Source organism: Lipotes vexillifer, unplaced genomic scaffold (genome assembly GCF_000442215.2).
Source record: "Lipotes vexillifer unplaced genomic scaffold, Lipotes_vexillifer_v1.1 scaffold231, whole genome shotgun sequence".
NCBI classification, from domain to species: Eukaryota; Metazoa; Chordata; class Mammalia; order Artiodactyla; family Lipotidae; genus Lipotes; species Lipotes vexillifer.
Genome location: NW_006791822.1, coordinates 270177 through 296934, shown reverse-complemented (window position 1 = coordinate 296934; position 26758 = coordinate 270177). Strand labels below are relative to the sequence as shown.

The following is a 26758-nucleotide window of genomic DNA, read 5'->3' as shown; positions in this document are numbered from 1 at the left end:
CCTGCTGAGAGAGTTAACACATAAGGTACAATTGCCAAATGGGAAAGAAAGCTCCAATGATTTTTAATAGTTAACTGAATTACACGTGATCCGAACACTCTATGTCCACATTGTAAAGATTTTCAGGCAAAACTGAACTGAGGCAGGCAGCATGGGTCAGGGTACATAAATTACCCTGTAATTTTGTAATTCCTGCCTTTAAAGTCTGAGCCTGCAAGATCAAGGAGGTGGGGTGGGGGTGGAGATAGAGTAGCGATAATGAGGCCCCAAAGTAAATCCTCAGACTCTCAACTGGCACTACAAGGATGGCTGGCCTGCTTTAAAGGCCCTGTGGCCTGGACACAGGAAGAAAAAGAAGATGGGGAGAAGTCCTTGCCTGATTAGGCACTGTGGTGGTTATAACAGGCTCACAGTGGATCTGCCCTACCACCACTGCCAATGAATTCTTTTTTTTTTCTTTTTTCTTTTTTCTTTTTTTTTCTTGCGTTATGCAGGCCTCTCACTGTTGTGGCCTCTCCCATTTGCGGAGCACAGGCTCCGGACGCGCAGGCTCAGCGGCCATGGCTCACGGGCCCAGCCGCTCCGCGGCATGTGGGATCTTCCCGAAATGGGGCACGAACCCGCGTCTCCTGCATTGGCAGGCGGACTCTCAAGCACTGCGCCACCAGGGAAGCCCTGCCAATGAATTCTTGAGCCAAGCTTCTTGGTCACTTGCCGTGAACTTTTTACATATATGAGGCATGCCTGGCATGCTACAAGTTTTTATAGTCTTCTCTTTAAAAAGACTTTGACCACTTCTTTCCTGTGTAAAAGTCTTATGTATCCTACATGTTTTTTGATCTAGATTAAGTGACAGCTCTTTTAAGAATTAAAATAGATAATATATGAATAGATAAATCTGAAATTATGAATAGATAATTCATACTGGCAGCTTGTAAATTGTTTAATTCCTCATTCTGGGTCTCCTTACATCTTTAACATGTACAGTTTGACAAGAGTTAATCAGACATCCTCTACAGTGTCTGTCTCAGTTTGATCAGTGTAGGACTATCCTGTTGTCTAGCTCCAAGGAACATTACTCACGCTGTAGTCATGGGCATCATTTACATAGCCTACAGTGTGATGGTGCCCTCTGGAGTTGGGCAACACAGAGCCCCTGAAGTCCTTAACAGCAAAATTTCCACTGGAAATACTACAGTAAGATCTACAGTAGGAGAGCAGTCAGCCTCATAGCCTTCTATTCTGACATTTGGTGTATAATTGAAAATCAAGGATTGTGTATATGCTTATATAATCACAAGTAATATTTAAGCAGACTTCTATAGATTATAAACGTAAAATAGTAAGATAGGTGTAGAATTTCTTGACCGTCATGATAACAAGACTTCTTTGTAAATGTATGCTTAGTTTCATTCAGTAGGTGAATACTGTTCACAACTAGAAAGCCCTTTGCATTTTAGCACCATCTGAGTGTTCTGGCTCATGTTGAAATTGAATTTAAAATGGAATCTCATTGATGATAAATAGTAGCTTTATTTATTAAAATAGTTAAGATTCAAAATTCAGTAACTAGTCAGCATCCTAGAATCTATATTCATGCTAGCTAGAACAATTCCATAGATAGATTACTTTTTTCTTTTTCTAGTCAGTGATAGTCTTTGAGAAATAGTTTCCTTTGAAGAAGAAAGCAAATATAGTTCTCTAGTAATCATTTTTGAATTTTGTATAATACCTGGATTTCACTATCTGTAAATAATCAAAACTTCTAATAGAACCACTGTTACACTTCTCAAGGTTTATTCTAATAGAAGTTAAATGTAATGAATGGATGATTCCTTAGGTCCTTGAGACTGTAAATAAATTCTCGGTGAATCCTCTGGAGCCTAAGTAGAGATAAATGTGTGTGAACTGACATGTAGTTAATATGAAATTTGCATTTTGTGTTGTTTTGCTAAATCTGTTGTCAAGCATTCTTTGCTCATTTGAAAGATAACATATATGTTAAAAGCTTTCCTTTTACTACTGGGCCTTTAGTGGTGCAGTTCAGTGACATGAACCTTTCCACTGTGTGTGTCAAGACTGCTTCATCATAGCTTTTACATACATGATTTATCACGTGATATCTGTGGAATTCCACAGTTGTGTTGAGTCATTCTTCTGCTGTACTTCTTTCTGCTCATTCATTTCACAATTCAGTGAGTGTCTACTATGTTTAAAGCACTGTTCTAGGCATTAGAAAGAAAGAACAAGAAATCAAGACAGTATTTCCATTTTATATCTGTACCAGTAAAGCTTACCAATTTTTAATTAAGTAGTAGTTACTCATTATGAATTGGACTTCTATCATTTCTTTGCTACTCACTGAAAATAAAAAATGGAAAATGCAAGTTAAATTTCTTCCTTCTCATTAATTTCTTTTAACATATTGGATGATCGTTAGGTTAGTTTCTTTGGCTGATTAGATTTTAAGGAGTATAGTGAGTGTTTGTTTCTTTTCTTTTAATTTTCACTGTTTATATTTTCTTAGTGGTTGTACAGATGCCTAAAATATGTTGAAGAAAAACGGAGTTCTGAATGGGGAAAAAAATCAAAATGGGATTTTGTGTGTTGTATATGTGTGATATGTCAGTGTATTCTTTTCCATGTAAGCACATACATACATTCTTCTGTAAACTCTTTATTAAACAGAATAATATTCAGTACAAACGGTATAAAATGTATGTCCATATTTTTAGAAAACATTATTTCTTTAGTGTGATTTAAATGCATGAAAAATCTTGTAATTTACTTCATTGAATGATTTAAAAACATTTGTCTTGCTCTCAAAATACTTTTTCAAAATTTCTCTTTACTTGGTCATATTTTAATGATCCTCCTTCTCTTTTAATAGAACTGTAGTGAAATGTAGTATTGCCAAGTCCCAAGCCCTCTACAGTGCCCAGAGGGGGTTGAAGACTAACAATGCCGCGGTGTTCAAAGTAGGAGCTATCAGCATCAACATTCCCCAGCACCCTGCCACCTTACACAGCATGATGGTTCGAAGTTCTCACCAGCTATCTAAGCAGATCTCAGATCTCATCAGACAACCTTCTACAGTGTAAGTTATTTATTCAAGATCTGTGATTCTATATAGTATTTCATGTCATTCTTTGCTGTGTTAACAATAGTTTGGAGGAAGACGGAAGGTTACATCTAAGTAGTGACTATTATGGATAGTGGGGCAGGTGAAAAGTAGCTAAACATGATTGTGGGAGAATCATATTCTGGATATTATTAAAGTACTATGTCACAAATGCAATTGTGAGTCGTTCATATTGCATCAGTAAAGCTTAAGAGATCCTAGAGATTAGTGGACATTATAACGTGTTACTAATAAAAGGCAAATTCTAGGATTGTAGCAATATTTCTTTACTTTGAACTCACTGAAATTTGTAAGTGCATAGATTTATAAAGTTGCAGTGGCCATTTATGTCCCATGCGTGGTTTTGTGCTGACCTCTATGTGAGATTATTGTACATGGTTCAAGGCAGGATTTGAATATACCATTTAAATATTTTAAAAGGCAGTAAATGGGACCTTTGCACAGTAACCTTTATTCCCTGGGTCTGCATTGCCAAGCTTTCTTCCTGGTCTCCAAAGTTACAGCTAATTAATAACTAATAAAAATATAAGTAAAAGGTAAAAATTTGTCTTGTTATGTTTCCTTTTCCCTAACTTGTAAGGTAGAAAAACACTAGTGGGGCCTCTCACTGTTGTGGCCTCTCCCATTTGCGGAGCACAGGCTCCGGACGCGCAGGCTCAGTGGCCATGGCTCACGGGCCCAGCCGCTCCGCGGCATGTGGGATCTTCCCGAAACGGGGCACGAACCCGCGTCTCCTGCATCGGCAGGCGGACTCTCAAGCACTGCGCCACCAGGGAAGCCCTAGTGTGTATTTTGACAGTGTCTTAAAGCAGTGATTTTTCCAGTTGTCCTATCTAGATCTTTAATTCTGATGTAATATTAATTCATGTCTGGTTGACTAAGTAGTAATAATTAAAACTTGTTTCTCCTGTCAGTGGAATATGGAATCCAGAATGTGTACATGAGCCTTAGTTATATAATACCCTAAGGAATTTTTCCTTATTAGAATGTATTGGCAGTGGAGTGGAGTAGTTAAAAACAAAAAGACCCTAGAGTCAGATTGACTGAGTTCAAAACTGATTTCACCACTTTCTCGCTATACTTCATTTGTAAAATGGAGATAATAGTACCTAATCAAAGGGTTTTGTGAGATAAATTATATGAAATACACAAAGCAATAAGAATAGTACCTGGCACATAGTAAGCACTCAAATAATTACTGCTGTTGTTGGTGTTGGTGTTATTATTGTTAATAGTGCTAGTAATAGTAATAGTATTAACAATCAACAGTAGAGTGCATAATGGTTAAGTCATGGAATTTGGAATCAGAAAACCTCCAGTTTCACATTAATGATGTGAATGGCCTTGGCAGTGTAACATTCAGTTTATATTGTTATTACTTCGTCTTGTTTACTTTTCTAGATCATCATTTTTCAATGGCTGTTCTGAGGAAGTCTTAATATGACCTGGTATTAGAAAGAAAACATCTGTTCATAGTTTATTTTTGCTCTTTTACACTGAGAATACCAATTTTATACAATTTTTATTTTTATACAATTTAAATTTTATTAGTAGCTGTTCTAATTGTCTTTTTTAAACTTTTTTTTTGTTTTGCTCTATAGCCCACAGCCTGTAAAAGAAGATATTGCAACCCCCCTACCTTCTGAAAAAACCCCAACAAGTGTTAATCAAACTCCTATTGAAACAAATGAATTTCCTCAGCTACCAGAAGGTTTAGAGAAGAAGCCTATTGTCCTTAAATTCAGCACCATGTTAGATGGTATAGCCATTGGAGCAGCACTTTTACCATCTCTGAAAGCAGAATACAAGATGGGAAGAATGAGAAGTCATGGAATGACAGGTAACATTGAAGTTTGAATTTATTCTTAAAATTTATGACTGGTTTAAGAAATTAGTAATATTTTGGTGAAACAAATTTAGTTTTATAGATTTTTTATGAAAATTTAAATAATTTTAATCAAAACACTTCTAAATTTCATTAACGATGTTTTTCATTCAGTGAAGTAAAAATAGCAATACACTTCCTTGAATGACCAGCATGGACCCTGCTTTCATTTGAACTCTTTAGAGTTATCCCCTCTTTAGAAACCATTTCCAACTTAAACTTGAATTGAATACATTTCTACATTTCTACAAGTTGAATACATTTCTACAAGTTGAATACATTTCAACATTGTTAGGTTCTTAGAGCCTGAAAAACTTGGTTTATTTTCACGTTGAGTACATTTAGCTTAAATCAGAGGTTATTTGACTTCTTCAAAATAGCTATATTTATAAGATTTTGTGATCCTTATATATCCTCTCCAAAAGCACTTTGCTGTTGTATTTTTATTCTGAAATGTATCATGTATACAAAAGTATGTCAGTTACATTCACACAGTTTATAGAACTGTAAACTCACCCACCGATTACACATCCTAAGAATTAAAACATTACCAGTACTTTGAAGGCTCCGTCAATGAATATTATTACTACCAGATAATAGTCCCCATGAATGCTTGGTTAATAATCACTATCATGAATTTTGTGTTATCCATTCCTTTGCTTTTCTTTATAGTTTTATTACATAGACATATACTCATAAATGACCAATTTTCTTGTAGCCTGTTTTAAACTTTATTCATATGGAGTCCCACTAATGTATATTTTGACTTGGAATTTTTTTGTTGCACATTTTCTTTGATTTATATTCATCCATGTATCTTTGGTTCATTCATTTTTCAGTGAAATATAGTAGTCCGTTAAGTGATTATATCACAATTATCTATTCTGCTATTGATGGACCTTTGCCTCATTCTGGTTTTTTGCTATTACATTTGTTCTCATACACATCTTCTGGTACATATGTGCAAGAGTTTCTCAAGGATTAGATTATAGGGTAGATTATAGGGTAAATATAGCTAGATTATAGGGTAAATGCATCTTCAACTTTACTAGGAAATATAAAACTGTTTTCCTTAGTGCTTGTGTCCACCAGGTTTTACCCTCCCATCAGTATTAGATTGGAGTTCCCACTGTTCTGCATCTTTGTCAACACTTGGTATTATTGACTTTAAAATTATTATTGCTTGTCTGGTAAATGTGGGATGGTATCTCATTGTACTTTAATTTATGTTTCTGTATTTATTAATGGAGCTGAATTTTTAAATATGATTAAGGGGTCCTTATATGTTTTCTTATATGAAACACCTGTTGATGGTTCTTGTTTGTTTTCTGTCCATTTGACCATTGAGTCATTTGTATTTTTCTTGGTTCACAGAAATTCTTTGTATGTTTTGTATATTAAACCTTTGATGTTATATGTTCAACATATATTGTCACCCAGTCAGAGGCTTATTTCACTTTTTGGTCTTTTGATCAACATATACTCTTAATTTTAATGTAACTGAATTAATATTTTCTTTTACTGTGTATTTTTATGTCTTGAAGAAGACATAAAAATATAAATTTTTATATCCTTCTGTTCCCAGGATCATGAGAAGATTCTCTCATGTTTACTGTTAAACATTTTGAAGTTTTGCTTTTCACATTTAAGTTCCTAATCTGTAAGGAATTGACTGGTTTTTTCTTCAGTTTGGTATGGAGTAGTATGCATATCCAGTTATCTCAGCAGCATTTACTGACTAATCTTTTTTTCAGTGATAGATAATCCAACTTTATCATCTATTAAGTGTTTATGTATATGGGGGTCTATTTCAGAGATCTCTATTGTGCCTCAGTGGCCTGTTTGCACCAGTGTCATACTGATACTTGACTTTTCCCTTTTTTAGAAGTTGTCCTGGTTATTTTTGTTTATTTGCTCCTTCAGATACATTTTAGAATCAGTTTGCCAAGTTCCCTGAAAAAGCCTGTTTGGATTTTTTTAGAAATTGAGTTGAATCTGTAGATTTACTTGGGGGAGAATTAAAAACATTGATTGATATTGAGAACTGACATAGTATTTAACCTTCTTATTCCTGCATATGTCTATTTCTCTGTTTCTTTAGATCTTCTTCAGTGTTTTTCTATAAAGTTTAAAATTTTTCAACTTAAGGTTTTTGTTTATCTGTTGCAAGATATGTTTATTTACTTAGATACCTAGGCACCTTATGTTATTGTTGTTATTACAAATGGTATATTTTATAAATAGCATTTTAAACCAGTGGTGGTATGTACAAATGCACTTGATGTTAATCTTATACTCAGCAACCATATTAAACTATTTTATTATTGCTAATAAGATTCTGTGGAGTTTCCTAAGTAGATATTCATACCACGTGCAAATAATACTTTTGTTTCTTCCTTTCCAGTCTTTATGCCTTTTTATTTTTCTTATCTTACTATGTCTCTACTACCAAGTTCAGTAAAAGGGGTACTGTTGGCATCCTTGTTTTACTCATATTTTTTAAGGGAATTAATATTTCACCAGTGAATATGATGTTTGCTGTAGGTTTTTGCTGGGTTATTTTTATCAGGTCAAGATAAGTTACTTTTATTCCTAGTGTACTAAGAATTTCTATGAATGATTGGCAAATACTTATTATTGGATACTTTTTTCTGCATCTGTTGAAATTAAAATATTTTTTCTCCTTTATTTTATTAACATGATAAATTACATTAATAATTTTAAAAACACATATACATATATGTGAATACATACACATATGTATGTATTTTTGTATGTATGTGTATGTATTTATTTCTGCCCTCTAGCATTTTAGGTTTTCTTTATTGAGATGGATTTTTCTGAACATCTTTTCTTATCAGAAACAGAAGCACTTTAAAGTGAATTTCCATATTTTGCAGAGTCAGAAGTGTTGGGCCTTCAGGTATTGGGCTAAATGGCTCTTCTTGTCTGTTTATTCAGGGCATTCATGAAACAGAAGAGTCAACAGAAGCAGCAAATCAAAAGCCGAATAGTCAGTTTGGAACTAGGAAGATATGAATATTTAGGAGCAAAGAAAACATATTGTCAAATATCCAGTCAGATAACAACCCATAATTCCTCTTGCAATAAAGGAAAGGGACAAAAACAGTAGAAAAAAAAAAAGGCTATACTAGTGATAAGGGATGACCTGAGGCCTAGTATTACTTCAGTCTGTGTTTTTATTTGGTAATGCTGGTGGTAGTAATAGTGGTAGCTATGCTGGAGGGCAGCCCGCACCCCTTGCAGTCTGCAAGCCATAGTCAATGACTCTGCCTGGTGAGTAAGAGGAGATCAGAGCAGTTGTGACCTATCTGGCCTTTCACGGTTGCACCAGTTGGTGAGAGAGCGTGTTTCTGTTTATGGATAACTCATTCCAAGTATAAACGTTACTGTATAGTGAGTGAATATAGTGAATGTGACATATAGGAGGTGACCTTTAATTAGTATGTGGAAGAAAGAGAATTATTTCTGGCACAATCAAGAATACTAGGAATATATAATAAATTTTATATGTAGGCAAAATAGGCTGTTTAATGTTTGAGTGGAGAGAATTGCTTATGTACAGAACAGTATCAGTAGATTTGATTGGTTGGAAAGGAACATGCACATATACATTAGACAGTATATGTAATAGGCAATAATAGATCTTGATTTTAACAAGGTTTCTGCTACGCCTTAATGCCCTCAGTAAATAGTTGGAGAAATATAGCCTGAATAAATAGTACAGGTTGTGTATTTATAATTGTTTGAACAACTACATGCCAGATTGTTGATTTGTTTAGAACCAACAGTAAATTAAAACTCAGACCATATTCTTATTTGGAGTATGGTCCCATTATTATTGTTAAGCTCAAAGATACATGTTTTGTAAAATTTTATACTCGATGAAGTTTTCATTGAGTATAATTTAGTTGGTTTGACAATTTCACTGTTTCCTTCCATACTGAGTCAGGATCAAGAGGCAAGTTATCAACTGATAACTATTCTCTGTGAATAAAACACTGTGTGGATTGCTGTTTTGTTTTGTTTTACACTTTAATTTCTCTTGTTTTAACTCTTTCATAATAAAGGCAATTTCTTTTCTACCTTATGTGAAATAAAGAGAACATTTACAGGTGTTTCTCTAGCACCTAACACAATGCTGGGCACCTAGTAGGCTTAATAAATGATATTTGCTGGCTTAATAATACTGGCTGATGCTTTATAGTAACCATACATATATTTAAAGATGGGAAATATTTTATAAGCAAATTTAAAATATCCTCATATCTTTCAACATAGGTTTGGAAAATGCATACTTTTTTTTATAGACACCATTTATTGAACAAAGTTAAGGAATGAATGAGTGAATGAGCACCTGAACAACAAACAGTAACTTTCCTTATTTCTTACAGGTGCACAGACCAGATTTACATTTGAGCTGCCAAATCACAGATTGCGTTTTACTTCAAAAGTTTCTGCCACGGATATGTCAACCATTCCTCCTTCTGCCAGTCTTAACCTTCCTCCTGTTACTATGTCAGGGAAATATATAATGGAAGAGCATGATAGTTATTCAGACCAGGTGTGGAGTATAGATGAACTGCCTTCTAAACAAGGGTACTATTTACAGGGAAATTATCTACGTTGTGTGGCAGAAGTAAGTTCACTTTTTAATTTTCTTACTCTTTGTAATTTAGGAGCCTTCAAATTTTAGTTGTACCAAAGTATGTAGTCAAAAAAAAATCATCAAATCATTTATTCCTACAGAAGTTTTTACTCTGTTTGGTTTGTGTGTGTGTGTGTGGTTACGTACACATGTGTGTGTCTCCTTATAGTTTTATTTAAACATGCTTTTTTTTCTTGTTTTAATCATCTTTGAATTCATATTTATTATATTGGGTTTCACATGCATCTCTACAATATTTTCATGATTCATTTGATTATAAAAACGCTAAGAGTATCTAACATTTGTCAGGTGCTTCATATTCATTGACTTGTACAATCCTTAAATCAATCCTTTGAGGTAGATATTTTATTCTCATTTTACAAGTAAAGAAACTGAGCCGTTAGAGAGGTTACATGATTCATCCAGGTATATACTTGTTAACAATATAAAGATCATACAGAGATAAAATAATTACAAGCAGATTCACAGACTAGTTTCTTTACTAAGGGAATTTGAAAGCCAGCATACATGATTCCATCATTATTTTTTCCCTTTATATCTGTACAATTATCACAAGTTTAAAAAGCATTTGGATATGTTTTCATTTGATTTGTGGTAAGTAGGCCATTTGTTATCATCCTAATTTGTTATAGTAGAAAATCAAATTTAGAGAGATTAAATAACTTTCCCTAAGTCTCCCAACTATCAAATGAGAGATGTAGGAGTCACACAGTGTGCTCGTCCCTCAGCTTGCTTTGTCAGTTTGTCAGAAACAGTTGCAACCTTATCAAAAATCAATTTGCCAACTCTTTGGCTTATAAATTTTATTCTCTAGAATCTGAAGGATCTATAAGAATGCTCTTTGGTGTCTTTCTAGAAATATTACAGCTAAGTAGGATATATTTAAGTCTGGTTTACCTTCTTTAGACTCTGCTTGTCCTAGAACTTCTCGTGTACAAGATGCTAGAAGTCAAATATTTATTTACTAAAAGGTGGATTATAAAGCATATTTCATTTGTGCTTTCTACACTGAAAAATAAGTGTCCCAGACTGTAGTTTAGCAATACTGTTATTAATGCTTCATTTGACAGAAAATAAAACAAATCAAATGCAGTATATTGCATAGTTCCTTACTAATATTAGCTATTATAAAGGTATAAAGTTTGTAATTGGGGCAGAACACCATCCCAGATTTACTAAGAATGCAGTTAATTACAAACATTCGAAAGAATCTAAAGTTGCATCTCTCTGAGAGTTGCCCATTTAACTATGGCCTAAAATAGACACATGTGAAAATCATCTTTGCCCATTTGATACTACTATATATAAAATAAAAGTGCCCAGTGAAACTTAGACTTTATGTGACTTCTCACCTAAGAAAAGACTGCTACATCTCTTTTGCTGTTAACTTTTGATCAAAATATGGACACTATCAAAGTGACAAATGTTGAAGTATTTGCCTTACTCATAAGGATGTTTCAATTCATCGTTAATATAAAACTCAACTCCAGTTAGGGCCGGCTTTCTATTTAATGTTTATTAACTAATTCTTGCCAGAAATTTTGGGCTTTATACTAATCATGGGACATGTATTATAGTAAAGCTGACTTTAGTATATCTGATTTGCTAATTTGCTCAAATGTAGCTTCATGAGAGCCATAATTTTGTTATTTTTATTCACAGCTGTATCTTTAGCACCTAATGCAGATGGTCAATAAATATTTGAATGAGTAAATACATTTACTTTCACTTATACTGGTCCATCTTTCTAACTCTACAACAGTGGTCATTAAAAATAAATATTACTCTACATAAAATTTCAATTTTGCAATCAGCAAGTTACATAGAGTATAATTTTCATTCATTTTCAAAAGATTTCTCATACTTTATTGGCTACTGTTATTTTAAAATATGGGGGGAATGGCTCATAACAATGTCAGGCCAGTAGAGTATTGGGGAATCTGAGTATTTTAACCCTTCTTCAGTATTTTCATTTCAAATAGCATGTAGATAATTGTTTTTCCTCAGAGTTTGGGATGACTTATGTGAGATGTATTTTAAACTAATATAGTCAGTATGTTAATCTAGTATTCTGATGTTGTTTGGCAGGTTGGTTCCTTTGAACATAATCTTACAACTGATCTTCTAAACCACTTGGTATTTGTACAGAAAGTGTTCATGAAGGAAGTTAATGAAGTAATACAAAAAGTTTCTGGTAAGATGATTTGATACTTATAGTGCAGGACATACAGCAGGTTTTTATTCTCATTGGCTATATGATGGTCCATGTACCAGTGGTATGAGTACTGATCCTATCATTTAGATGAAATTGTTGAGTAACTCTCTAAAAATTCTGCATTTTTGCGGTATGCGGGCCTCTCACTGCTGTGGCCTCTCCCATTGCGGAGCACAGGCTCCGGACGCGCAGGCTCAGCGGCCATGGCTCAGGGGCCCAGCCGCTCCGCGGCATGTGGGATCTTCCCAGACGGGAGCACGAACCCATGTCTCCTGCATCGGCAGGCGGACTCTCAACCACTGCGCCACCAGGGAAGCCCCTCTGCATTCCTTTTATGGCTTTCTCACCTACAGATTCTTTTGCTTATTACTTTTGTAATATATGCATTTACAATTTATAAATTAAACAAAGGTCCCTTATGCTTTCCTTCCAAAAAAAAAAAAGCTTAGTGTGTGTCTGTTAACTAAACTAATCTTAATCATTTGGGAACAAAATTTAGATCAGTATTAAGATTTCGATTTTAATCTGTATCAGATGGTGACTGTATGCTGGCCACATGGTAAATTGTCTATAGCAATCCTTATTATATTTTTGCTATTCCTCAAAATCAGATTATAAGTGAGCTTCTTAATCACTATTTTATATTTTAACCGGAAATATATGTTTGATTTAAACAATTAATTGATTTTTAATTCACAAGATAAAGTATTAAGAGGCATTAGGGTGGAAAACAAGTTGACTGTATAACATTCTTGAGGCTGAATATTTCAGTATGCATATAATCATGTTAAAATAATAGTTAAGCCTCATCTATAAATTGGCATCAAGAGGAGATTCCTCCATGTTGATGGATAAATTCATTCATTTTACAAATTTATTAAGTATCTAGATAGTATATTATAATTGTGATGAGTTCTCTGAATGACAAGAAGAAGGTGCTATGTCTGTGTCAAAGGAGAAACTAACGTAGTCTAAGGAATCAGAAAAGGCTTCACAGAGGAAGTCATATTCAAAACCTCACAAGTGAAGCCTCATTTGGCAAGAAAGGAGAAGTAGAGAAGATTCAGGCAGAGCTTATGGACCAGTATTTGATAAGGCCCTGAAGGAGGACAGAACATGGATTAGGGAATTAAATTATGTAGCAGCTGTGTGAGCAAGAGATTTTCCTGGTTCTCATGGGTTGGTTCTGGTTGTATCTGAGGTCAGGAAGCTACTTAATGATCACATTGAAGAAGCCGAGCAGAGCTATAGAATTTTACAGGTTAATATAAAAATCAGATCAATTGTTAGTCTTGGAATTTTTATAAAAATCAGATCAAGGGCTTCCCTGGTGGCGCAGTGCTTGAGGGTCCGCCTGCCGATGCAGGAGACGCAGTGTCCGTGGAACATATGTATATGTATAACTGATTCACTCTGTTATAAATCAGAAACTAACACACCATTGTAAATCAATTATACCCCAATAAAGATGTTAAAAAAAAAAAATTGTATTTAAAAAAATAAAAAAAAAAAAAAAAAAAAAAAAATCAGATCAATTGTTAGTCTTGAATGCAAACCATTAAGGGAGGGATGAATACATAGCAGAAGCCCCTTCTGCCACTGAAGGTGTCTCTACTTGGAGACCATATAGAAGTGTTAATGTGGCCCATTTACCTGGTTGATATCACATTAGAACATTGTCTATAATGTGAAAGTAAAGAATATTTCAAGTTGGTAAATTTTTATGAGTTTTAAAGAGTATTTTCAAGACTGCTATTGCTGAATATGTATAACTAAAAAACAAACAGACTTTTCCATTAACTAATCTTGTATCTCTTACAGTAAAAAGCTAGGATTATAGAGTTCCTCGTATTAGTCTGGTACTGTAAGCTGTCAAAGTGGTTTTGATGAAAAAGAAAGGCTTTTCTTAACTTTTGAATTACATTCAGTTAGGAGTTATAAGTAAACTGTATCCCTAGGTCTATGAATAATGAACTGGAAAAGACTGGAAATTAATGTTCTAACCATGAAGACTTGCTAATCACTGTGAAGAATAGAGAAATCAGATAATGATGCCAAAGTCATTTAGTGGCTAGATCTGCTCCCTGAACCATTCCTTCCTGACTGTAGAAACAGCATGAACCCTAGGAAAATAGCTGAAATGTAAATCACATATCATCCAGCTGGCCCAGGGCCTCATGGAGCACAGATGTTCCCTTATCTTTTTCAAAACCTGAGAATGTAACAGATTATTGAGAGGGAATACTTAGAATCTCTATAGCCACATTTCTTAGTATTCTAATCTCTATATTGCTTCCCTACTCTCCCATAATCTTCATGATTATTTTCCTTATTTGTTTCTTAAACTTTTTCCTCATGCTTTTCCTTCATGTTACATTTAGCTTTAGGACATTTTCTATTGCATAGGAATACTATGTTCACAATCATCATCAGGTTTGTCAGGAAAATTCTCTTTTGAAGAATCAGTTCTTATAATCTTATTGCCCATGGATTGCCTGGGTTTCAGAAAGGTATAGATAAGCACTGACTTAGTAAAGAGAAGAGGTCTATTTTTGAGTATGTACAGCCATTTATATTTAATGAGAAATATATATATAGTGAGGTTACCTTCTTACAATTGGACCAGGTCTATATTTAATTCATAACAAGGTAAAAACTGTGGAGTTAATGTGACTAATAGTGTCTCTGATATTTCTATAAACTAAAAGTATTATGTAATACATTTTATAAGAGGCAGAGTTTGTCTTTTAAATTAAAAAAAATATTTTTCTGAAACTATGTAAAAGATATTCAGGATAGTGATAGATGAACAAAACAAATAGCCTTTTTTAAAAATCAACTTTATTTTTTAGAGCAGTTTTAGGTTCATGGCAAAATTGAGGGCAAGGTACAGAGATTTCCCAGATACCCTCTGCCTTCAGTCATGCATAGCCTCCCCCATTATCAAAGTCCCCCATTAGAGTGGTACGTTTGTTACAACTGACAAACCTACATTGACACACCATTATCACCCAAAGCCCATAGTTTACATTAGGATTCACTCTTGGCATTGTATATTCGGTGGGTTTGAACAAATGTATAATGACGTGTATAATATCCTCATTATATTATAATATCCTATAGAGTAGTTCCACTGCCCTAAAAATCCTCTGTTCTTTGCCTATTTATTCCTCCCTTGGTGGCTTCCAGGTTTTGACCATTATGAGTTAAGGTGCTATAAACATCCATATGCAGGTTTCTGTGTGGACATAAGTTTTCATCTTCTTTTGGTAACTGCCAAGGTACAAGATTGCTGGATCATATGGATCATATAAATGTATGTTTAGTTTTATAGGAAACTGCCAAACTGTCTTCCAAAGTGACTGTACCATTTTGCATTCCCACCAGAAATGAATGAAAGTTCTTTTTGCTCCACATCCCCCCAGCATTTTGTGTTGTTTGTCACTGTTCTAGATTTTGGATATTCTGATGGGTGTGCACTGGTATCTTACTGTGGTTTTAATTTGCATTTCCCTGATGACATGATGTGAAGCACCTTTTCAAATGTGCTTATTTGCCATCTGTATATCTTCTTTGGTGAGCTGTTTGTTAAAATGTTTGGCCCAGTTTTAATCAGGTTGTTTTCTTATTGTTGAGTTTAAGAGCTCTTTGCATATTTTGGATAATGGTCCTTTACAAATGTATCTTTTGGAAATATTTTCTCCCAGTTTTGGCTTGTATTGTTATTCTCTTGACACCCAGAGCAGAAGTTTTTAATTTTAATAAAGTCTAGCTTGGGACTTCCCTGGTGGTCCAGTGGTTAAGACTCCATGCTTCCACTGCAAGGGGTGCGAGTTTGATCCCTGGTTGGGGGACTAAGATCCCTCATTCTGTGTGGTGTGACCAAAAAAAAATTAAAATTAAAATTAAAATTTTTTTTAAAGTCTAATTTATCAATTCTTTCTTTCATGGATCATGCCTTTGGTGTTGTATCCAAAAAGTCATTGTCATACAGAAGGTCATTAAGGTTTTCTCCTTTGTTATCTTATATGATTTTTGTAGTTTTGTGTTTTACCTTTAGGCCTGTGATCCATTATGAGTTAATTTTTGTGACAGGTTTAAGGTCTATATCTAGATGTATTTTTTTGCATGTATTTTTTTGTATTCTAGCAACATATGTTGAAAAGACTGTATCTTTGCTCCATTGTATTGCTTTTGCTCAATTGTATTGCCTTTGCTCACTTGTCAAAAATTAGTTGATTATATTTATGTGGATCTATTTTTGGGCTCTCCCTTCTGTTCCATTGATCTTTTTGTCTGTTATTTCACCAGTACCACACTGTCTTGATTAGCTTGTAGTCTTGAAGTCAGGTAGTTTAAGTCTTCTAGTTTTGGTCTTCTCCTTCAATATTTTATTGGCTATTCTGGGTATTTTGTCCCTTCACGTACACCTTAGAATGAGTTTGTCAATATCCACAAAATAACTTGGTAGGATTTTGACTGGGGCTGCATTGAATCTAGAGGGCAAGTTGGGAAGAACTGACATTATCAGAGTTTTGTAGGTTTTCTCATGTAGATCTTGTATATATATTGTTAATTTATACTTAAGTATCTTATTTTTTGTGGTGCTAATGTAACTGGTATTGTGTTTTTAATTTCACATTCCACTGTTTATTGCTGGTATATAGGAAAGTGACTGACCTTTGTATATTATTAACCTTGTATCCTGCAGTCTTGCTATAATCACTTATTGGTTCCAGGAACTTCTTCATAGATGATCAGGTCATTTGTGAACAGAGACAGTTTTATTTCTTCCTTCCCAATCTGTATATCTTTTTTTTCCCTTTTCTTGTCTTATTGCATTAGCTAGGACTTCTTGTATGATGTTGAAAAGGAGTGGTAAGAGTGGACATCCTTGGTGGTTTGTACCTTATCTTAGTGAGGAAACTAAGAGCTTTTCACCGTTAAGAATCATACTAGATGTAGGTTTTTTGTAGATATTCTCTATTGAGTTGAGGAAGTTCTCTGCTCCTAGTTTACTGAGAATCTTTACTATCAATAGGTGTTGGTTTTTGTCAAATGCTTTTTCTGCATCCTGTAATATGATAATGTGATTTTTCTTCTTTAGCCTGTTGATGTGATGAATTACATTAATTGATTACCTACTAGGAAAAAACTTCCCATCCTACTTATATTTGCTCCCTGGGATAATGCTAAATTCAATATACATAGAAAAAGATGAATCATTTTAAGATAGAATATTTGAAAGGTAAGCATACAGAAAAGTTTTTACAATAAGGAAAGGAGAAGTGGAGATAGAAGTTGGATTTTAAAATATTAGAACATTATTTCCTGAATGCCACAATGCCTGGGCAACAAATGGTCTATTAATAGGAACTTTATCCCCAGGATACTCTGCCCGCATTTTGTTTTCATGTATAGGCCAAACGTTTATTGTCACACTCTTACTACCTTATTTTTTATTTCTCCACCTTTTTTTCTTCCATTCTTTTTTGTTTATGACACACAAATATAAATGACAAAGGTCACATTTTTGGTTGAAGAAATTATTTCATTGGACTGTTTTTCCCTCAAATATATTTTCTCAGGTGTATAATCATGTTTGGTGTAATTATAGGTATAATGTCTTAATTTAGTCCTTATAAAATGTTCTTTTTTTTTTTTTTTCTGGCTGCACCACGCAGCTTATGGGATCTTAGTTCTAGTCCTTATAAAATGTTCTTAATAAATATCTACATATGCAGTACTGTCCCTATCTCATAATATCTGCCTCAGTGAAATGTGACATGGCTAAAGTTCCCTGTTAAAGATTGAGTTAATGATCAGGAAAATGTTGTGTGTGTGTGTGTTTTTAAGCACACAAAGTAGTTATTATTTTCCTTTTAAAGAAATTGCCTCAAACCTTCAATTATTTAACCTCTTTCAGGTGGGGAGCAACCTATTCCTCTTTGGAACGAACATGATGGAGCAGCAGATGGAGATAAGCCTAAAATTCTACTCTATTCCCTGAACTTGCAGTTTAAGGTAACATAAATAATAATGATTCTTTAAGAAGTATTTTTCTACTTAATTAATGTATGCTTGTAGAAAATCCATATGATATATGAGTATGCCAAATAGAAAATAAAACTGAAGTATAACCCTGTCCATGCATAGAAGAAGCTTTAACAATTGAATATCCTTTAGGACATTTTCCTATTTGTATTTTTATATATGTATATATTTCTGCAGTTTTAAAAACCTTGAATATCTTTCCATGTCAGAACATTTAGATCCACTTTATCTTTTTGAACAGCTGTGCTATATATTATACAGTTGTAGCAATTTAACTACTTCCTTCAGATGAACCTTTTGACTTTTTTCTAATTATTGCTGTTATAAATTACTCTGTAAGAAATATTTTGTACAGTTGTCCAGTTAAAGTAATACCTTAATAGAAATGTTATTTCCAATATTTACGATATTAGTGTTCTTAAAAATAAAAATCATTCTTACCAAATAGTTATTTACTTGTAATTAATGTATTTAACACATGAACAGTCTATATTTTAAATACAGATTACTGGAATAAAATTTAATAGCTAAAAAAGTTCCTACTGACATGAGAAATTAAAGGATGTTGCCAGTTTTATTAGTTCATCAGGCATCCTGTATGTGTTTTAAAACATGGCTGTTTTATTTATCATATATTGAAAGATTTCATTTGTGTGGGTGTACATTGTTGATTTAAGATTCTTTTTTTCCTCCAAACATATAATCTGCTAGGGTATTCAAGTAACGGCCACAACTCCCTCAATGAGAGCTGTGAGATTTGAAACTGGATTGATTGAACTGGAACTTTCTAACCGACTTCAAACCAAAGCTTCACCAGGAAGTAGCAGCTATCTGAAACTGTTTGGTAAATGCCAAGTGGATTTAAATCTGGCATTAGGACAAATTGTTAAACATCAGGTGAGTGCTGAATATGTTGATATTAAAACTCTGGCTTTTAAACTTTGCACATCAATTTAAACTACTTTAAGTATTACTATACTTTAAAAAGTATTGAGTTGAAGTTCCTAAAATCTGATTGTAAATTCTAATAAAAAATCATTTAAGAAGGCCCTTATAATTTTACCTTGGTATTTCATTGAGTATATTGGTGGTATATTGTTCAGTGCAAATGCAATCACATGAAACTTGAATCTAGTATCTTCGTAAATATTCGTTTATAATTTCTCTTGATTTTGTTAAACATTATTTTTTATTTCAACACTTTGTACTAACATTGGTCAGTCTTTAAAATGTTACTAAGTTTCTTAGCTGTCCTGTTTGATAATGGCAAATTTTGCATGCTATAATATTAAACATGTACAGTTTAAAAAAATGTGTATATATACGACAGTAAATCAGATTCTGTTGTATAAAAATTAACTTTCACAGCTCATCAGGGAATCATACTATTATTTTTGCTAAAAGTTATTATGTAGATTTAACCTTTTTCCTTCTTTAGTTTGAAGATTAAAAGAATACCAGTCACTTTTCAAAACTGAGTAGCTATATTAAAGATTATGTGGGGGAATAAATGAACAAAAATTTCATGTCATCTCTAGAAAAACAGTAATTTTTTCAAATAGAAACACAGTTTGAGAGGAGAGAGGATCTAATTATCTTGAAACATTTAATACATTGCCATTGAGGCTATGGCCCTAATCCTAGCTTTTGTATGAATTTTATGTATGACTTCCTATTTATTTCTTATATACCCATCCATATTGTATATTAATTTCAAGTGTTTATGGTACAGAGTATCAGGAATTTATCATTGACAAATGAAATAGAGAAGAATGTACTGTAGTTCTTTTAGTGAACAATACCATTAATGGTGTTAAAACTTCTAATTTTTAAATTAAAATATTTTCCATTATTTGATTTTATTGAGCTTTTAATTTTATTTTAGGTTTATGAGGAAGCTGGTTCTGATTTTCATCAGGTTGCCTATTTTAAAACTAGAATTGGGTTAAGAAATGCCCTGCGAGAAGAAATCAGTGGTTCTTCAGATAGGGAAGCTGTGCTTATTACCCTGAATAGACCAATTGTTTATGCACAGCCTGTGGCCTTTGATAGAGGTAAGATGAAGTCTATCAATACTGTCTTGTTAGATTTAGAAATGTTTTGGTAATGCTAGAAAAAAATCATCTGTAGTTTACCAGTTTAAATGCTTGACAACTAAATGTCTCTTAAATTTGAAATGTGAGCATCCAAAAAACGTTTCTTGCTTATTACCATCAGTTTTTGGAGTTACTTTACTTTTTAGTTATTTGCTTTTTACATGGATCTATAGGAATGTCTGATTCAGAATTTTTTATTTTTTGGCTTGGATAACTATTGCACCCAATTGTCTTAGCACTGTCTTTATTCATTTATTCTATAAACATTTATTGTTTACTGTCTAGAAGTGGAATACAAATATGGAAAACAGGATCTCTGCCCTCAAGGAGCTCTCAGTTCAGTGAGAAAGAGAACAAAGTAGACTACAGAGTATATATGTGTGTATATATGTATATATATATATATATATATATATATATATACATATACACACACACACACACACACACACACACACACACACTTCTTTTTTTTCCCCTTGTATCTGAGGGTGTCTCTCACTTTCTCTGTGCTTCTCAGAGGAGAAACTAAATTTTCAGATTCAACTTGGAGGTAGGAGTTCACCAAGGAGACAGGAAATGAAAGCTTGTCCTATTTACCTCTGTATCTGAAGGCCTAGAACAGTCCCAGGCATGTAGTTAAGAACTAAATAAAGATTTGCCAAGTGAGAAAGAACATGAATGAATATATATGAGCACAGAGGTCTAAGAAAATACAGCAGCCACTTTTATAAAAGAAAATAATGGGAAATAAGGCTGAACGATAGATAGGATCTAATTAATGTGTCTTGGGCAAATAGGAATTGTATTTTAGAAGTAATGAAGAACCATTTATGAAGCCATAAAAGATTTAAATCGGTGGTGGGCATTGGCTGGTGATAAGATCAATTTGTTAGAAAACTGCCCTTACCATTTTATTTTGCTAAATCTGGTGCACATTTTTTTTTTCATTTCTCATCTTACCAACTTTTGATCAACTTTCAACAACTCCTTAAAGTACTTTCTACTCTTTGTGTCCATGACATAACACCTGCTTTTCCGTCTACTTCTCTGGCCCCTTCATCTTTATCTCTCTTTAGACTCCTCCTTGTATATACTGCATTAAATGATGGTTTATCTTAAGTTTCATTCTTGTTACAAACTCAGATGTCTTCGACTTCTCTCTCTAAATCACGCTTTATTAATGTATACTCCCAGTATTACGTACCTCTCCTTCAAGAATTTTTAACTGTTGTAACAGAAAGCTGTATATGGTCAGGGTCCATGTGTGTTTTCGTTTGTTATTCCATGCCAATGCCTAGCATATATAGTAGGCATTTCACAACTAATTCATTGAATGAATGAATGAATGGACCTGGATTTTCTTCTTTTGCCACTTTGCAGTCGCCTGCTTTCTGCTTTTTTCATTTCTCAAGTTGACTGTATCCTCTTAGATCCTTTCAAATTCTAATGCTACAATTTTCTGGGAGTAATTTTTATTAATCAACAGGATTTTGCAGCTCTAGAGGTTTACTTGCCATATAGCTTTACAGTTTTTATTTTAATTTTCCTTCTGCCCTGTCTTAATTATCAACAGCTGTGCTGTTTTGGCTGAATTATAAGGCTGCCTATGACAATTGGAATGAACAACGAATGGCTTTACATAAAGATATTCATATGGCTACAAAGGAAGTGGTAGATATGTTGCCTGGTATCCAGCAAACGTCAGCCCAGGCGTTTGGGACTCTCTTCCTCCAGCTCACTGTGAATGATCTGGGAATTTGCCTGCCTATCACAAATACTGCACAGGTATAAAAAATCGAATCACAGTCCAAGATTAAGAGCCAGACATTTCTAGAAACCATTTTTGTGTGTATGGAGTATAACAATAAGCTTTTCAGGATAACAGTTTATAACTTGAGTTTAGTAGATAGCAAGTAAGATTGAACTCCTTCAACCGTTATTTATCCACAGTGTATTAAATATCAATTTCATGAGACTTTTCTCTGAAGCATTCTGATATGCCTCATAATAGTAATGAGATTGACACCCATCTAGTAAATGTTAATTTTTACCTTGGAAAATAAGCAGCTTAGTTTTCAAAATTTTTTATTTGTTTTGTATTTAGCCAAGACATCTTTGGCATATATACTTGATAATAAAATAGAAACAAAGGATACTTAAGGATGCTATATAATAATGTTTAATAACTTCATCTAAAACAGGGTAGGGAATTTCAAAATTCTTTTAAACTATAATATTTAATGGTAACAAAACTTCCAAGTTATGTGTACTGGATAAAGCAAAAATTTACTCTTTGTGATTTAGGACCAGTTCTCAGGAATACATATTTGCATGCACATGTGTGTGAGGGAAAAGGCTATGAACCCCCTGTTAGGCTAAGAAGTTACAGTTATAACAAACACAGAGGTCTACATTTTACTGTTATAATTTACCTTAACCTGTAACCAGTTGTTGAATGAATTTATCTTTAAGTATTTTGTTTGGCAAAACAGTGTTAAGAAAAACTCTGAGTTGAGGATTGGCAACGTGGTATGTTTGTGCTTCAGGAGTTGAAAATTGATAATATTTTAATGACATGATGGACAGAGCTCAGGAAGGCCTTACACACCAGGGATGGTTGTCAAAATGAAAATGTTCCCCACAAACTAAAAGGCTTGAGATAAAAAGAACAGATATTTAGCCTTTTGCAAGTTTAGTTTAAAAAAATGCACATGGCAATGCATTTCACATGAGCAATTTAATTTTAAAAGTAGACATCTTTCTAAACTGCTTTTTAATGAAGCTCTTTAGAGTTGACCCTTTCTAGATGTTTGATCTTATGAATCCTGTGAGGTTTCCAAATTTTAAAAGTTTTCACCTTTTGTCTCGTTTCTTTAATATATTTTGCAGTCTAATCACACTGGAGACCTTGACACTGGTTCTGCTTTAGTACTGACCATTGAAAGTACTCTCATCACTGCTTGTTCTTCAGAATCTCTAGTTAGTAAAGGGCATTTCAAAAACTTTTGTATCCGTTTTGCTGATGGCTTTGAGACATCATGGGATGACTGGAAACCAGAAATTCGTGGGGACCTAGTTATGAATGCCTGTGAGTGTCTTTTATTTTCTGTATGAGGTTTTGAATTTTTTTAAATTAAAAAGTAACCCCAGTGTCTTCATAAGTAAAACTAAAGGATGTTCATATATAGGAATGTTATTGGACTTTGTGACATAAAGGCTATTTCTAATTAAAGATATCAGGACATATTTGTGAAAAACTGCAGCTTTCAGTGGTTTGGGTAAGTAAACCAACTAGGTATTCTTTTTGATGGTACAACATTTGAATGTTTGCTCACTCCCTGATTTTTCCTGTAATTGATTTGTTAATGACCAGGCAAAGTGTCTTTGTTCTGTGGGGATCTTGAAACAAAGTGATAAATGTGTAAGATCCAGTTCATCCTATAACATAATACAGGATAACTGGGAGCAGGGATTCCAGCCATAAATAAGTCCACATGTCCACATATGTAGTTTACAGAGTATAATTTGTGTGAATTCCTCTGATTCTATTATGCTCCATTAAACACAGCTTTAGTTAGTCCTCTGGTTGTGAATAACTAAAGCTGTGTTTATATGCTATTTTGAAGGTACAGGGATTTATTTTTATTTTAAATATTACAGCAGAGTTGATAAAGCATCATTAATCTATTTTTAATTAATTTTTATTGGAGTATAGTTGCTTTACAATGTTGTGTTATCTTTAATCTTAATAATGAAGAAAAATTATATTTGAAGAATTAAAGGTTGTGGACTAAAATTCCTCAGCTAATTTGTAAAACAAAATTAATTACTTTTCAGAAGGTGGTATGCCATTATTGAGCAATTTTTTCCTCTCTTCACTGGAAGAAAATCTTCTTTCCAGTTCTGGGTTTTCTTTGAGTATTGGGAGAACTTTCCAGTGTTTTTATATCAAAAATTGAAGTTTTAGCATTTAATATTGGCTAAAATTTTAGGTAAAATTTTTTGGTTTTGAATGCTTTGCATTTAGATAATTCATAGGTAAAATACTAGGATTTCTTTGAAATACTTCAGGTTATTAAGAAGACTTGATATCAAAATACTCAGCCTAATACCCAAAAGACCAAAATTAGCCTTCATCAGAAATTTTTACAAGTAATCATTTTACATGGTTCTTATATATGTTTAAAAAAGTCACCATAACTGTCTTTTGTTTGTGTGTTTTTTTCCTTAAAATAAATTTAAACCTATTGATTTTTATTAAGATGACATTTTCCATCATTATAGTCATACTGGATAGAATATATTTGGAAGCAAGGAAGGATACCATTTTCTTAGCAGTTTAAACAAAGGGAAGATGCATAAGAAATATGCCTCTGACTCAAAGTCAAAAACACATATTAAAAAATATAAACAATAACTCAGCACCTCAGTGGATATTATACCAGCAAAGTAGAACACTAACATGCTGATAATTGCGATAATCATAATTTATTTAGGGTTTTGGAGGGTATCAAATGACTTGTTTTTGTAACATGCTTATTGTTTGGTGTTTTGGGAGAGTGGCAAATGAGATGAGTAGAGTAGTTGTTCTGGTGACATAAAAGAATTCCAAATTACAGATTCACCAATTAGTTTACTATTTTGTAGTTTTTATTAGTGTAGTTTTTATTAGGAGTAAGTATACTTGGATATAACTGACAATTTTATTTAAAAAAGAGTTGAGTTTAGGGCAGAGAAATAAGGAAAAGTAGGATTATGCCTTAGGATTTTTTTTCACAGATCATTTAAAAATCATGCCCTACAGAAACAGAAATGTAGATCAATGGAACAGGATAGAAAGCCCAGAGATAAACCCATGCACGTATAGTCACCTTATCTTTGATAAAGGAGGTAAGAATATACAGTGAAGAAAAGACAGCCTCTTCAATAAGTGGTGCTGGGAAAACTGGACAGCTACATGTAAAAGAATGAAATTAGAACACTCCCTAACACCATACACAAAAATAAACTCGAAATGGATTAAAGACCTAAATGTAAGACCAGACGCTATAAAACTCTTAGAGGAAAACATAGGCAGAACACTCCATGACATAAATCACAGCAAGATCCTTTTTGACCCACCTCCTTGAGAAATGGAAATAAAAACGAAAATAAACAAATGGGACCTAATGAAACTTCAAAGCTTTTGCACAGTAAAGGAAAGCATAAAGAAGACGAAAAGACAACCCTCAGAATGGGAGAAAATATTTGCAAACGAATCAACTGACAAAGGATTAATCTCCAAAATTTACAGGCAGCTCATGCAGCTCAATATCAAAAAAACAAAAAACCCAATCCAAAAATGGGCAGAAGACCTAAATAGACATTTCTCCAAAGAAGATATACAGATGGCCAACAAACACATGAACGGATGCTCAACATCACTAATCATTAGAGAAATGCAAATCAAAACTACAATGAGGTATCACCTCACACCAGTCAGAATGGCCAGCATCAAAAAATCTACAAACAATAAATGCTGGAGAGGATGTGGAGAAAAGGGAACCCTCTTGCACTGTTGATGGGAATGTAAATTGATACAGCCACTATGGAGAACAATATGGAAGTTCCTTAAAAAACTAAAAATAGAACTACCATACGACCCAGCAATCCCACTACTGGGCATATACCTGAGAAAACCATAATTCCAAAAGAGTCATGTACCACAATGTTCATTGCAGCTCTATTTACAGGAGCCAGGACATGGAAGCAACCTAAGTGTCCACTGACAGATGAATGGATAAAGAATATGTGGCATATATATACAGTGGAATATTAGCCATTAAAAGAAATGAAATTGAGGTATTTGCAGTGAGGTGGATGGACCTAGAGTCTGTCATACAGGGTGAAGTAAGTCAGAAAGAGAAAAACAAATACTGTATGCTAACACATATATATGGAATCTAAGAAAAAAACAAAATGGTTCTGACGAACCTAGGAGCAGGACTGGAATAAAGACACAGATGTAGAGAATGGACTTGAGGACATGGGGAAGGGGAAGGGTAAGCTGTGACAAAGTGAGAGAGTGGCATGGACATACATACACTACCAAATGTAAAATAGGTAGCTGGTGAGAAGCAGCCACATAGCACAGGGAGATCAACTGGGTGCTTTGTGACCACCTAGCGGGGTGGGATAGGGAGGGTGGGAGGGAGACGCAAGAGGGAGGAGATATGGGGATATATGTATACGTATAACTGATTTACTTTGTTATACAGCAGAAACTAACACAACATTGTAAAACAATTATACTCTAGTAAAGATGTTTAAAAAAAAAAAAAACATGCCCTAGAAAAAAGATGGCCCTGTGTCGGTAATTCCCTGGTGGTCCAGTGGTTAGAACTTGGTGCTTTCACTGGTGGGGCCCAGGTTTGATCCCTGGTTGGGGAACTAAGACTCTGCAAGCCAAGCAGTGTGGCCAAAAAAAAAAAAAAAGCGTGGTGTAATTTCCTCTGTAGGTGATAATGTTTTGGGGGGAAGTGCAATAAAAATTAGAAAGGACAATCTATAGGAAGGGTTCCATGGACCACTTAAATAGTAAAGATTAGACGCTTTTCTTGAACATGTATTTAGAAAAACTAAACCGTTAGAAGTTTGAAAAATTCCAAGCTTTCTGCTAACACCTGGGAGCAGC

General features: G+C 33.8%; 1 protein-coding gene across 1 annotated transcript in view; it reads left to right on the top strand.

Annotated features, from left to right (window-relative positions):
- Nucleotides 1-26758, top strand: part of BLTP1 (bridge-like lipid transfer protein family member 1) — a 201312-nt gene that overhangs the window by 130073 nt on the left and 44481 nt on the right. Inside the window, exons 49-57 of the mRNA XM_007464834.1 lie at nucleotides 2891-3097; nucleotides 4744-4982; nucleotides 9443-9687; nucleotides 11806-11911; nucleotides 17859-17956; nucleotides 18698-18883; nucleotides 19872-20040; nucleotides 21659-21870; nucleotides 22975-23173. Coding sequence (XP_007464896.1) covers nucleotides 2891-3097; nucleotides 4744-4982; nucleotides 9443-9687; nucleotides 11806-11911; nucleotides 17859-17956; nucleotides 18698-18883; nucleotides 19872-20040; nucleotides 21659-21870; nucleotides 22975-23173 — 1661 coding nt within the window. The remainder of the gene's footprint in view (nucleotides 1-2890; nucleotides 3098-4743; nucleotides 4983-9442; nucleotides 9688-11805; nucleotides 11912-17858; nucleotides 17957-18697; nucleotides 18884-19871; nucleotides 20041-21658; nucleotides 21871-22974; nucleotides 23174-26758) is intronic.